The sequence below is a fragment of the Trichosurus vulpecula genome, chromosome 5, assembly GCF_011100635.1.
Source record: "Trichosurus vulpecula isolate mTriVul1 chromosome 5, mTriVul1.pri, whole genome shotgun sequence".
Lineage (NCBI taxonomy): Eukaryota > Metazoa > Chordata > Mammalia > Diprotodontia > Phalangeridae > Trichosurus > Trichosurus vulpecula.
Genome location: NC_050577.1, coordinates 239,386,329 through 239,400,877, shown reverse-complemented (window position 1 = coordinate 239,400,877; position 14,549 = coordinate 239,386,329). Strand labels below are relative to the sequence as shown.

General features: G+C 34.2%; 1 protein-coding gene across 1 annotated transcript in view; it reads left to right on the top strand.

Annotated features, from left to right (window-relative positions):
• NAV3 (neuron navigator 3) overlaps nucleotides 1-14,549 on the top strand; it is a 341,502-nt gene that overhangs the window by 143,583 nt on the left and 183,370 nt on the right. The window contains exon 11 of the mRNA XM_036760724.1: nucleotides 14,315-14,434. Coding sequence (XP_036616619.1) covers nucleotides 14,315-14,434 — 120 coding nt within the window. The remainder of the gene's footprint in view (nucleotides 1-14,314; nucleotides 14,435-14,549) is intronic.

Sequence of the window (14,549 nt, the reverse complement as noted above, 5' to 3'; positions counted from 1 at the left end):
GAGCAAACATTGGAAAAATCTCTGAAAAGTTACTATGGTGACAAAGACGATCAAAACATGAATTCAAAAGAAAACAAAACCAAATCTCCTATATCCAAAGCCTCCAAGGGAAAAAAATATGAATTGGTCTCAAGCCATGGAACAACAAAAAAAAACGATTTTGAAAATCAAGTAAGAGAGATTGAGAGAAAAATTGGGAAGAGAAATGAGAATAAAGCAAGAAAATCATGACAAACAAGTCAACAGCTTGGTAAAGTAGACACTAAGAATACTAAGGAAAATAACATCTTAAAGAACAGATTAAGCAAAATGGGAAAAGTGGTCCAAAGAGCCAATGAGGAGAAGAATGCCTTAAAAAGCAGAATTTGCCAAATGGAAAAAGAGGTTCAAAAGCTCACTGAAGAAAATAATTCCTTAAAAACTAGAATGGAGCAAATGGAAACTAGTAACTTTATGAAAAATCAGGAAAAATAAAACAAAACGAAAAGAATGAAAAAGAGAAGATGGTGTGAGATATTTCATTAAAAAAAACAACTGACCTGAAAAATAGATCCATGAGAGATAATTTTAAAAAATATTGGACTTCATGAAAGCCATGATAAAAAATAAAGAGCCTAGTTATCTTTCAAGAAATTATCAAGGAAAACTGCCTTGATATTCTAGAAGCAAAGGGTAAAATAGAAATTGAAATAATCTACCAATTATCTCCTGAAAGAGATCTCAAAATGAAAACTGTTGGGAATATTATGGACAAATTCTAGAGTTACAGTCAGAAAGAAACAATTCAAGTATCCTGGAGCCACAGTAAGGATAACACAAGATTTAGCAGCTTCTATATTAAAGGATCAGAGGGCTTGGATTTTGGTATTCTGGGGGCAAAGGAGTAAGCATTACAACTAAGAATCACCCACTTATGTGAGCATAATCCTTCAGGGGAAAAATTGGGCATCCAATGAGGTAGAAGACTTTTAAGCACTCTTGATGAAAAGACCAGAGCTGAATAGAAAATTTGACTTTGAAATGTGAGGCTCAAGAGAAGCACAAAAAGGTAAACAGCAAAGGGAAACCAAAGGGACTTAATAATTTTAAACTGTTTACATTTCTATATGGGAAGATGATATTTGATATCCATAAGACCTTTCTCAATATTAGGGTAGTTAGAAGGAGTATATATAGACAGAGGGCACAGGTGTAAGTTGAATATGAAGGGATGATATCTAAGAAATAAAATTAAAGGAGGATAGAGAGGAATGTATTGAGAGGAAGAAAAATGGGAGAGGTAGAATGGGGTAAATTATATAAAAGAGGCAAGGAAAGAGGCAATTACATAAAACAGGCAAGGAAAACCTTTTACAATGGAAGGGAAGAGGTGAGAGGGAGTGAGTGAACCTTATTCTCATCAGAATTGTCTCAAAGAGGGAATAACATACACAGGCAATTGGGTAATAGGAACCTATCTTACCCTACAGAAAAGGGGTGGGGGTAATAGAAGGGAGGGCAGATTGATGGAAGTGGTAGTCAGAAGCAAAACACTTTTGAGAAGGGACAGGAAGAAAGAGAATAGAATAAATAGGGAGAAATAGGATAGAGGGAAGATACAGTTAGCAATGGTAACTGTGAAAAAAATTTGAAGTAAGTTTCTCTGATAAAAGCCTTATTTCTCAAACATAGAGAAACCTGAGTCAACTTTATAAAAAAAATAAGAGCCCTTCCCCAATTGATAAACTATCAAAAGATATGTTTTCAGATGAAGTAATCAAAGCTATCTATAGCTATTTGAAAAATAATTACTATTGATTGGAGAAATGCAAATTAAAACAATTCTGAGGTACAAACTCATACCTATTAAATTGGCTAATAGGACAGAAGAGGAAAATGACAAATGTTGGAAGAGATGTGGAAAAAATGAGACTTTAATGCACTGTTGGAGTTGTGAACTGATTCAACCATTCCATAGAGCAATTTGGAACTATGCCCAAAGAGCTTTAAAACCATGCATACCCTTTGACCTAGCAATACAACTACTAGGTCTGTATGCCAAAAGAGATTTTTCAAAAAGGAAAAAGGACCTATATGTACAAAAATATTTATAGCAGCTCTTTTCTGAGGGCAAAGAATTAGAAGGTGAGGGAATGCACATCAATTGGGGAATGGCTGAACAAGTTGTGGTATGTGATTATGACACAATACTGTTATACTATAAGAAATAATAAGCAGGATGCTCTCAGAGAAACCTGGAAAGACTTGCATGGGCTGATGCAAAGTGAAATGTACTGTGTACAAAGTAACAGCAATATTGTAACATGACCAGCTGTGAATGACGTAGCTATTCTCAGCAATAAAATGATCCAAGACAATACATCCCTGGCGGGGGGGTGGGGGTGGGGGTGGGTGGGTTGGGGGGACTGATGGTGTCTGGATACAGACTGAAGCATACCTTTTTTACTTTATTTTTCTTCATTTTTTTCCTATGTTTCCTTTCACAACATGGATATTGTAGATATGTTTTGTATGACTACACATGTACAACATATCTAGTTGCTTGCCTTCTTAATGAGGGGTAGGGGAGGGAAGAAGGGAGAGAATTTGGAATTCAAAGTTTTAAAAACAAATGTTAAAAATTGTTTTTATATGCAGCTGTTCAAAATACTAAATAAAAGATACACACATACATGCATACATATATACATGCATACATACGTACACACACACACACACACACATATATATATATACACATATACATACATACACCTAGGAAGCATTGTTAGTGGTTCTAATGACCTGGCAAGAAAATAAACACCTTAAGTACATTGGAATTTTTATTAATTCTGTCATCTGAAAATAAAAACTTCAAAGGTTACAGATAAATTTAGGGAAAAATAGATTAAACTGATTTGTAAGAATCATATTTGAATTCCTGGATGACTTCTGAAGATGTAGCAATTGCATACTCTCAGCCCAGAATAGAGAACATTTTACAACATCCAGTAAAAATGCATAGCCCATTGCCAAGAAAGTATGACAATGAAGATACCAGACAAAGAAGTTAGTATGATGTCATAGGAAGCCAAATATTTATGGAAAAGTCCGATGACAGACCTATCAGATTAGCTAACATGACAGAAAAGGAAAATGACAGATGTTGGAGGGGATGTGGAAAAATTGGGACACTAATCCACTGTTGGTAGGGTTGTGACTAACCCAATCAGTCTGGAGAACAATTTGGAACAATGTCCAAAGGGCAATAAAACTGTGTATACCTAGAGATGCCACTACTATGTCTGTTTCCCAAAGAGATCAAATAAAAGGAAAAGAACTTATTTATTGTAACAACAATGTTGCTAGCAGTTGTTGTGGAGGTGAAAGACCAGCAACAAAAGCACACAGAAGAGCTGCCAGCACAGATTCTTTGATCTGCTTTTCAAAGGAAAGCGACTTAAAGGGGTTAACAATCTCACTTTGATCAACGTACATATATCATTCACTTAGTTCAGGGGGAAAAGCCAACACCCTGAACTTGAGAGAGAATACAAACAGAAATTGCAAACATACATTATATAAACAGAGCAAATAACACAAACCAGTCTATCCATAGCAATGAATAGTTACCAGAGAAGCACCAACATCTGGGTTTTTTCAAAGCCAGGGGGCTCCTTAACAAACGGCTACCCAGAGTCTAGTCTGGTCAAATCACACAATACTCTTCCAGTGAGTGAGAGCCCCCACACAAAACGCAAACCTCTGAGTTTATATACCCTGTTCAGGGTCAAAGGGCGTCACAACCATGCAACTCAAACCTGTATGAACTACACTTTCTTGTGTCTTAATCAGGTTATCAAAGACTCCCTTATTTAATCAAAGAAACAAAGGCCAGACTCATCAAAGGCATTTGATTACCTAAGTGCTCCAAAAGAGAAAATGGTAAAAAAAAAAAAAAGTCCCACCATAATTAGCAATACATTTGTGTGAAAAATATTTATAGCAGCTATTTTTGTGGTGGCTAAGAATTGGAAATTGAAGGGATGCCCATAAGTTGGGGCATGGCTGAACAAGCTGTGGTATATGATTATGATGGAATACTATTGTGCTATGAGAATCGATGAGCAGGATGCTTTCAGAAAACCCTAGAAAGACTTATATGTACTACATGTAAAGCAGAGTGAGCTGGACCAGAAGAACACTGTACATAGCAGTATCGTAACGATAATCAACTGTGAAAAACTTTGGTACTCTGATCAGTACAATGATCCAGGGTGATTCCAAAGGATTCATTATGATAAATGTTATCTAATTCCAGAGATGTAGAACTGATGAACTCTGAGTGCAGATTGAAGCATATGTTTTATTCCTACTTTATTTTTCTTGGGCTGTGTGTTTGTGCGTATGTATGTTTTGCAAAATGGCTAATATGAAAATATGTTTTACAGGGCTTCATATGTGTGATTTATATATTGTTCGTCTTCTCAATGGCTAGGGGAATAACTAGAGAGAAAGAGAGAATTTAGAACTCAAAATTTTAAAAATGAATGTTAATTTTTACATGTAATGGGGAAATATTTAACAAAATAAATAAAATATGTATATTTTTAAAAGAAGAAAAAAGAAAAGTCCAGTGATTCACTGGTAAAAGGCAAAAAGAAAGCAGAGAACAATAAAACCCATAGCTTTAGAATCTATACAAGAGGGACCAAGTTGAACTATATACCTTAGCAGAAGGACATTCATTTGACCCCATAGGTATAGACTTACATTGGTGAGATGTGACTCATGACTGAAATATAGCAATAAAAATGTTCATGTTATTTCAAAGGCACAGGTTAGAGAAAAGGTTCTGTAGAATAAAATTGGCTGTGCTAGAAAGACTGGATTTTAAGAATACTTGAAAGGACCATGCTGGGTCAATTCATGCAGTGGAATTTTTTTTATCTACAAAGCAAAAAAATCCAGAGAAAGTAGGATGAAAATATTCATTTCAAAGTGAAATTATATCTGCTTATAATCATTTGAATTTAGAGCACATTTAAACAGGCAGGAGAAATGGTACATTACTATTTTATAAGAAAATTTTAAAACTATTTTAAAAATTGTTATATCGGTCAATTCAATTGTCTCACTTGTTCCATGTAGAGTTAAAGGTATGTTCTCATGTAAGGAAACTACTGAACCAGAGTACAAAAGCTGCATGTGGTTGAAGATCAATGGAGAAAGAAACAGTGTATTGCTGATCCTAGATCTGGGTCATCTACAGATATGAGTGTCATCACTGCCTTAATCTAAGTTATTGACCCCCCTCCAAAAAAAATTTTAAATGGAAAAAGGCCAAGGACAAATTCCTCTCACCTCCACTAGATGCCTCCCTCTTGGTTAACAAATATAATAATATTAAAATCCCATCTTCCCCCTTATTATTGAAACAATTCTGAACCTACATAAGTATAGCTTGTATATCTTTACCTTATCTATGCACAAAGAATTTGCAGAGATTTTCCCTGGAGCCTTCCTGAAATCCAGATGTGCTATGTATATAGTCTTTCTTCAGTGTATCAATCTTATTTGCCTTTTTTTTTGAAGGAAGAGGTCAATTGTATAGATGCTCCTAGATTCCATTTTGGCTCTTAGAGGTCATGAATTCCCTTTATCATTGCTCAGTAAAAATCTGTTAAATAACATTTTTTCCCCCAAAGAATGTCACGGTTACTAATCTATACATTTAGGTATCTTAATATTCTCTCCTATGGAGGAAAAAAAAACCTGGATAGGATCTCTAGTTTACTAGCCACTAATTACTAATAGAGTGCTATTCTCAAGTAAATTTCTAGCAATATGTATGTATGGCTTGGAAAAAAAAAGATTGTAAATAAATATGTAGTATTAGAACTGTGTTCACAAGATGTTTTATAAGAAGGCATGGTGTGGTGGTCATAAGTAATGATATACATTTACATAACGCCATACTGTTTTAAAAGGGATTTCCATGATCAATTTAGTTTTAACTAAAAATGAGAAAGTTGGGTAAAATCAATAAAGTCATGGACAGCTAGGTGGTCTAGTAGATAGAGCAGTGGGCTTAGAATCAGGAAGACATATCTTCCTGAGTTCAAATATGGCCTCTGACACTTACTTTCTATGTGACCCTGGTCAAGTCACTTAAACATGTTTGCCTCAGTTTCCTCATCTGTAAAATGAGCTGGAGAAGGAACTAGCAAACCACTCAAGTCTTTTTTCCAAGAAATCTCCAAATAGGGTTATGGGGAGGTGTCCAGACTCACTGGGAGAGATTGGGGGTGACTTCCTTGAAGAAAGAGCTTTTGATCTGGGGCTTTACAGGGTGGTTAGGACTTCAACAGATGAATGATCTTTATTGGTCTCTAAAGTTTGACTCCTGCAGAAATTTTTTGAAGAATCTGATAATTAAAAATGTACTTAGCAGTTTGACAATTTCTCACATATTGGGAGCTTTCTGATGCTTTTCTTTTCTATTCTCATCTTCTTTTTGAATAAACATTTATGCTATGAGAAATAAACTTTTAAATTTTACTGAAACAAAAATCTTTTAAGCTCAATAAGAAACTTTGTATTGTATAAATAAGAGAATATTGACTTTTGTGAAATATCCGGAAAAAATACACATACGTATATGTGTGTGTATGTATATATACGTGTGTATATATACATATGCATTCACATAGATAGATACATAGATAGAGATTATATTTGATGGGATTCATTTATGGCTTTACTTATTCTCCTGAGACTAACACCATGTATTTTTCCCATGAGTTCTACTTGTCATAATTATTACCAAAGAAAAAAATACCCTCTTGATTATTTCAAAATATTTCTCTTGGCTAACCATCCCATCCCTCTCTTGACACACTTTGACTGATCCTGCTGAAACTACAATGACATGCTTTTGGGGAATCACATTCCTCTTCTCCATAACTCTTTTGGAAAAGATCCCTTGACAGAGAGAGTGAACAGATTGTAGCATAATTTTTCATGAGAAATGATGTAAATTGCATCCTTTTAGACATTTAAACCCACATAGAAGGAATGAGAATGAAGAAAGTATCCCTACAGAGTAACATAAATTGAGAATGTGACATTTGGGGGGGGGGTAACCTGTGCATGAATACTACACAAAGACATTAGAATCTGGTGTAAAAACACTATATCACCATCCAGTTATTTTCCATTCTTGAGGCTTCAGCATGTACAAATGATACTTTAAAGACATCACTTTTTTAAGTTTTGTGTAGTTAGTCCAAATATAGTTTAGCCTTTTTTAGCATACAGAAAATAGAATTTTTAAAGAAAAATGATGATAGATTTAAAAAAAAATTTTTTACAGGAACCATTTACTGTTCCATTTTATTCTGGACTGATTTTCACATCTTATAAGTTCACTTCAAAATCAATGGATTATTGAGAGAACACATTTTTTTAATCTTTTTGCTACCTCAAATTCTATTTTAATTCTCCTGTTGTTAAGGAATCAACATTCTTCCATATTGACTGTTGTTGAGTTGTGTGACTATAATAGAGCTGTCTGCAAAGTGAAAGTACTGCTTAGAAGGTAGTCAGTACCCTCTTAATGGATGTCTTCAAAGAAAGGCCATTTTTAGGATATTTTTAGAAGGGAAAATCCATAGGATTTAGTGAAAGACTAGATGTAGTGGACAAGCAAAAAGAAGAAACAAGATCCAACAATTACCCATCAACAAATATGTCTTTCTTTTTCAGCGAGAATATATTTATTAAGGGCCTACTATATGCTAGGCACTGTCTCAGGTGCTGATGAATCGAACACAGAAATGAAACTCCCTTTCTCAAGGAACTTACATTTTAATGAGAGGCAAGTTAGGTACCTATAAATACAAACAAAATAGATCTAAAATAATTGTGAGGAGGGTTCTAACACTAGGGGAATTGGGAAAGACCTCTTGCTGGAGTTAATAAAAATGAGATTGTCAGGAAACTGGAGATGCTCGGAGGCAGATGTAAGGAGGGAATGTGTTTTAGTCATGGGGGATAGGCTATGCAAAGTCAGAAAGATGGAAGAAAGATGTGTGTGTGTGTGTGTGTGCGCGCGTGTGTGTGTGTTTGTATGTGTATGTGAAAAACTACTGTGTAGTATGTGAAAGGAATTAATGTACAATAAGCTTAGAATGATACATTAAAGGCAGATTGTAAAAGGTTTTAAATATCAAATGGAACATTTTGTATTTAATCCTAGAGCCAATGAGGACCAACTAAAGCTTCTTGTGTAAAAGAGTGACATGGTGAGACCTGTGATTTAGAGGAAATATTCTTTTAGTATCTACTAGGAAGATGAATGGGAGAGGGAAGACTCTTGAGAGAAAATGATCAAACAGGAGGTTTTGTAATATTTCATGTGACAATAATGAGGGAAATAACTAGGATGTTTGACCCTTAAATGGAGAGAAAGGCTTAGGTAGGATGGTGATACTCAGGGATATAGAAATTATGTAGAAATGCTGCCAAAGAAACAGCTACGTGGCATATAAAATGGTCAATATTGGAGCTGATGGGATGGAACTTCCAGAAGTGTTCTGAGCCCTAGTGTCCATAAACAATTACATATTAAGTAAGTGTTTGTATTTATATATACACACATATATGTGCATGCATATATGTGTATGTTTATTAATATGCATAGAATCTTAATCCCAGGTCCCTTAGTATGTGTGTATAAGAGAATAATACTGCACTTAGGGTTCTTTAAGTAAATAATTTCTAGTTTCCTAACTCTGTATGTGGTTGAATGTAAAGTATCCTCAGAGATGTGAATGTCTTGGGAAAAATATAATCATAATAAAAAAAGAATAGTCCAAGTAATGTGAAAATGAAAATTTGGCCGTCATAAGCAAAACTGTAAGCAAAATTAATTGTTAGGATAATAACTGCTGACTTACTCAGAGAGCTTTTACTAAACAGTTCACAGTAGGGAATATATTTACATGATTGTGCGTGTATAACCTATATCAGATTTCTTGCAATCTTGGGGAGGATGTATGGGAGGGAGGGAGAAAAAAATTCAAAATCTTATAAAAAAGGAATGCAGAAAATCATATTTACATGTAATTGGGAAAAATAAAATACTATTTACCAGATAAATAAACAGTTCACCAGAATTTTCAGAAATTGTTTTCATTCATGATTTTATTCATTTCTAGGATTAGGAAAAAACTAAGAAAAGTTAGCAGTAGTGAGTTGAATTGCCCTCCTCTGATTTTGTCTCATCTTTGATCTCTAGCTGTCTTCAGTGTACCTCCCTGTGAATATCCTATTGTTAGATAAAATAAATCACGAAGAAGACAGACTTTCACAAAGTCTTCCATTAGTTCATTTTCTCAATCACCAGGGCTGGTGCATCCTTGTAAAATGAATTAAAAGATGCAAAGTTCCCTTTACCTTCCAATTCTTTCCCTACATCTCATTCTCCTTCCCCTTCCCCTTTCTCTGTTTTCTGGGACCAAGATTGGTCTTTAGAATTATGCAGAATTTAGCTTCTGTTTATTTTTCTTTTCATATACATTACTGGAGTCATTTTGCATATTGCTATCCTGGTTCTTGTGTTTCACTTTGCATCATTTCACACAGACTTTACCATGGTTCTATGAATTCCTGAGATGCATCATCTCAACAACCTTCATAAGAATGTTCACTGAGAGATAGCATGGTACAGTGGAAAGAGAGCTGGAGTCAGAAGACCTAATTTGTATGGGCATTCTCTTGTGCAAGTAACTTAATCTCTTTGGGCCATGATTTCTCCCTCTAGTTCAATTCTTGGTGCAGCATAGCCAATTGTTTCTTGCTTTTACTCTACAGTGCCTTAGCTGTCAGGATGATCCATGTGTTGATGAATCAAGAAGTTACTCCTCAAGGATGGCTTCTTTCCAGAATTGGCTTTAGTTGCTATAGCTACTACCAAATTCTGGAATGAACTTTATTGCTGGGACTTTGCTGTCTCTTTTGACCTCTCAAAGATCACAAGATCATAACCTTATGTTTTCTTTGTCCTATGCTCATTCACCTAAAATCAATGAAGAATAAATACAGAGGCAAAGAAAGAGGCCCTATGTGTTCATAAGTAAGTGTGGACCAGCAGGAGACAGAGAGGGGGAGAGAGAGATGGAGAGAGTGAGAGAGAGAGAGAGAGAGAGAGAGATTGAGAGAGACAGAGAGAGACAGAGAAACAGAGAAAGACAGAGAAATGGAGGGGGGAGAGAGGGAGAGATGGAGAAAAAGTGGAAGGGAGGAAGAAAGGAAGAAAAAATAAATGAAAGAGAAAGAAAGGAATGAGGCTTCTCCTATACTTGGAGACCCATGGAATTTCATCTTCCTATTCATAGAAATGCTGCCAGGGAAGTACAACTCTTCTTCACTTAAATCCAATTCATAAGCAAGTCAAGCCAGCACTCCATGATGTCAGTGGCCCTCTTTGAAAACTAAGGACAAAGAAAAACCCATGAGCTAGGCACTAAACTAAGTACTAGTGGTACAAATAAAAAGCAAAAACAACTCTTGTTTTCAAGGAGTTTATATTCTAATGGGGAAGACAACATGTAAATAATTACACACACACATACACATATATGTGTATATATATATGTATACATACATATATATACATACATATACATATACACACACACACACATACATACAAATGGCAGATAACCTTAGAGTGGAAGGAATTAGCCATCTGGGGTAGGAGGGGTGATATAAAGATCAGGAATCACCTCCTGTAGACTTTGAATCTTAAAGGAAGATAATGATTCTAAGAGGTAAAGGAGGGAGGGCATTCTGGGCAGGTGGGGCAACCAAAGCAATGGCAGGGAGCTTGAAATGGAGCACTTGGCTATGGAGAACAAAACATGGACTAGTATGTCTGAATCATAGAGTGAGAATAACGTAAGAATTTTATTGCCTTACTAGATTGAGTCTTTCATTCTCTGCTTAATTAAAACATAAAAATTCCATTCCATTTTCAAATGACCTATTAAATTTCCATTTACTGTTAACCTAACTTCATATCTTTAACATTTAAAAATAGGTTAGTAAATCTTTATTGAATGAAAGAACAATGTTTACTGTTATGGATAAATCACTTTGTCTAACCAAACTCCAATGGCCTCATCTGCAAACTGGAGATAACAACGCCTGCCCTATGTACCTCATAAGGTTGCCACACAGAAAATACTATGTGAACCATAAAGCAATACATCATTGTGAACAACTTGTCTTTAAACTTTACATGTTGAGTGAAATTCTAGTGCTTTCAAATTAGTCAAAATTGTATTATTGGTAAAGAAATAAAAATGCTAAAAAAGTGATCAAAAAGATGCAAAGATGACTTTTACATTGTTAATTAGAGCCTATGAGAGAGTAAAATAAGACTACTGGTTGCTCCTAATTTTGACACAGAATGGTGAACTAAGTATCGAAAGCCTGTAAAGAAGTATATCACCTCCCTCAAGTCAGAAAGTTCCACACAAAGCTTCATGGAACAACAAACAATGAAGATGCCTTGGTTTGTTGCTCTGTAAGCTCTGAGCACAGAAGGGATTTGAGTAGAATCAAATTAATTGAACAATTCATTATCTTTTTATTAATACAATTTATTTTGACACAACAATCATTTTTCAATAAACAGGCTGTAGTCTATTCTATTTCCCTTAATAAAAACAGTTAAGCAAACCTGCCTAATATAATGATTATGATTGACTGCCCTGATGGTTTCTCATTTATTAAAGAGAAAGAATAAAAAGGCTGTTAAAATATGAATTGCCGCTTATAAACAGCAGTGGCCATTGCATTTGACCCAAATTCTATTTGTGTTTATGGTGCCCTTAGTTCCATTATTATTATATATACACTGTTCTTTTTCTTCTGCTTTATTATTCTTATTTTTATCTATTTATTATATTATATCTTATTATTATATATTATATCTTATTATATCTATTTATTATTCTTATTATTGTTCTTTTTGATCAGTGATTTCTCATATGTTCATGTACCCCAATTTGTTTCCACACTTTTGCTACTACAGCTTAAATTACTATGAATAACTTGTTGCACATAGAACCTTTCTTAGCAGTATCGACATCTCTGGTATAAAAACCCATCACTGGGATCATTTGATTAAAGGTTATGGATAATTAAGTAGCTTTCTTTGTGTAACTCCAAATTGTTTGGGGAATGGGTAGACTAATTCACCTCTATTCCAACACTGTATTTCCATATTTCTACAATCCCTAACATATCAATTTTTTTTTACCACCTACGCCAGTTTGATGGGTATGAGGTGGTTCCTGGATGCTGCCTTAATTTACAATTTCTTTTTTTCTAGTGATATGGAATGTTTTTATGTAGGTATTAATGCTTTGCATTTTTTTCTTCAAAAACTCTTCCTGACCTTTAATCACTTTTCTATTAGTAAATGACTCTAAATACGTTAATGTCAAATCAGTCTAGATTCTGGAGGTGAGGCTTTTATTGTCATGCATTGATTTCCCACCCCAATCTATAACTTTATTCTTACTCAAGTTGCATTTACTTTCTTAATGTGAAACCTTTAAAATTTTACACTATAAAATGTACCTTTTGCCTTTCCAAAAACCTTTATCCCTTGTCAGCTTATGAACCACTAACCATAGTTGTGAAAACCCTAGCATTCTATTATTCTCTGATATATTATGAGAAGTTTTATGTTTAGATACAAATACATATATAACTTATTATGTTATATAGTGTTAATATTTTTTGTTTGTTTTTTTTGTTTGTTTGTTTTTTGCAGGGGGGAAGGCAGGGAAATTAGGGTTAAGTGACTTTCCCAAGGTCGCACAGCTAGTAAGTGTGTCAAGTGTCTCAGGCCACATTTGAACTCAGGTCCTGCTGACTCACTGTGCCACCTAGCTGCCCCTGGTGTTAAGATTTTAATCTCAGCTTATTTTGTGATAAGTTGCTTTTCAGCTTTGCCACAAGTTTTTTTTTTTTGTTGAGTAAGGAATCTCCTTCCTTGTGTTCATGGATTTTTGGAATACTACAACCAATGCTAGAATAGCTTTGATAAAATAATTTGAGTCCTGATGTTAGACTATTCATAGTTCATTCTATTATTTCTCTTGAAACTGCTGACCTTTTCTTGCTCCATTCTTAATTTTGTTAATATTTAATCAAATTATAGAAAATATTACCTTAGCAGTTTGGCATAATATTCAATATTTATATTCATTTAGGTAATATATTTAATTATATAAATATACCTCAATATAATAAATTATTAAAGCTCTCTACCTCAGTCTATCTTGATTTGTATAAATTACAACGTATGTATTTACATATACATACATATATATTTCCTGATTGTGTATATGTATGTGTATACATATACATACATACATATGCACACACATATATAATTATTATTAAAGCTCCCTACTTCAGTTTATCCTGAGTTCTATAAAATACAATATATGCATATACACATATATATATATACATATATTTGTTGTGATATTATGCATGTATGTATATGTGTGTAGTATATATGTATATAAACATATAGTATATATGTGTGTATATGTATATGTGTTATTGTGTATATATGTATATGTGTGTGTACATGTATATATGTGTGTATACATATATACAGAGATAGATAGATAGATAGTCCTGCATCTATCTTGTGATGTTAAGGGCACTTAACAGTAGATGAATACAGTGTGTAGGTACAGTGGATAGAGCTCTGGGCCTAGCATCAGGAAGACCTAAGCTGGGCCTCAGAGATTTACTAGATATTTGAGTGTAGGTCACATTCTCTGTTTGTATCAGTTTCCTGATCTATACAGTACGGATAATAATAGCACCTACCTCCCAAGGTTGTTGTGAATAGCAAAGGAGATAATAACTGTAAAGTACTTAGCACAGGGCCCTGCATATAGGAAGCACTATATAAATGTTATAATGATGTTGTTGATGTTAGATCCCAAACATTTTATGCATTTTATAATTACTTTAAATGAATGTTCTATCTTTTCTCCCAAATTTTCTTGTAATACATAGAATTATTAATTTTTTGTAGATTTATTTTGTGTCATGCTACTTTGCTGAGGCAAATTATTGATGAAGTTCTTTGTTAATTCTTTAAGGTCTTCTTGGTAAATTATCCTGTTATTCACAAAGAAATAACTTTGCTGCTTTTCTGTTGGTATTTATTCTTTTGATTTTCTTCTCTTGCCTTTGTTCAAATCCTGCTGACTAATTGTTAACTTATTTTCAGATACATGACAGATGGAGGATTGAACCTATATACTAGAAGTTTGAACCGGATACCAGACTTGGCAACGTCTCGTGATGTCATTCAGAGAGGGGTACATGATGTGACCGTTGATGCAGATAGGTAATTAAATAAAGCTCTATGAATTTCAAGAAAATTTAAGCTAATGTATTGCACACAGTAGGGTTTGACCCCATTAATTTAAAGAAAGGGACATGATTTTGTTGTGGTTATACCA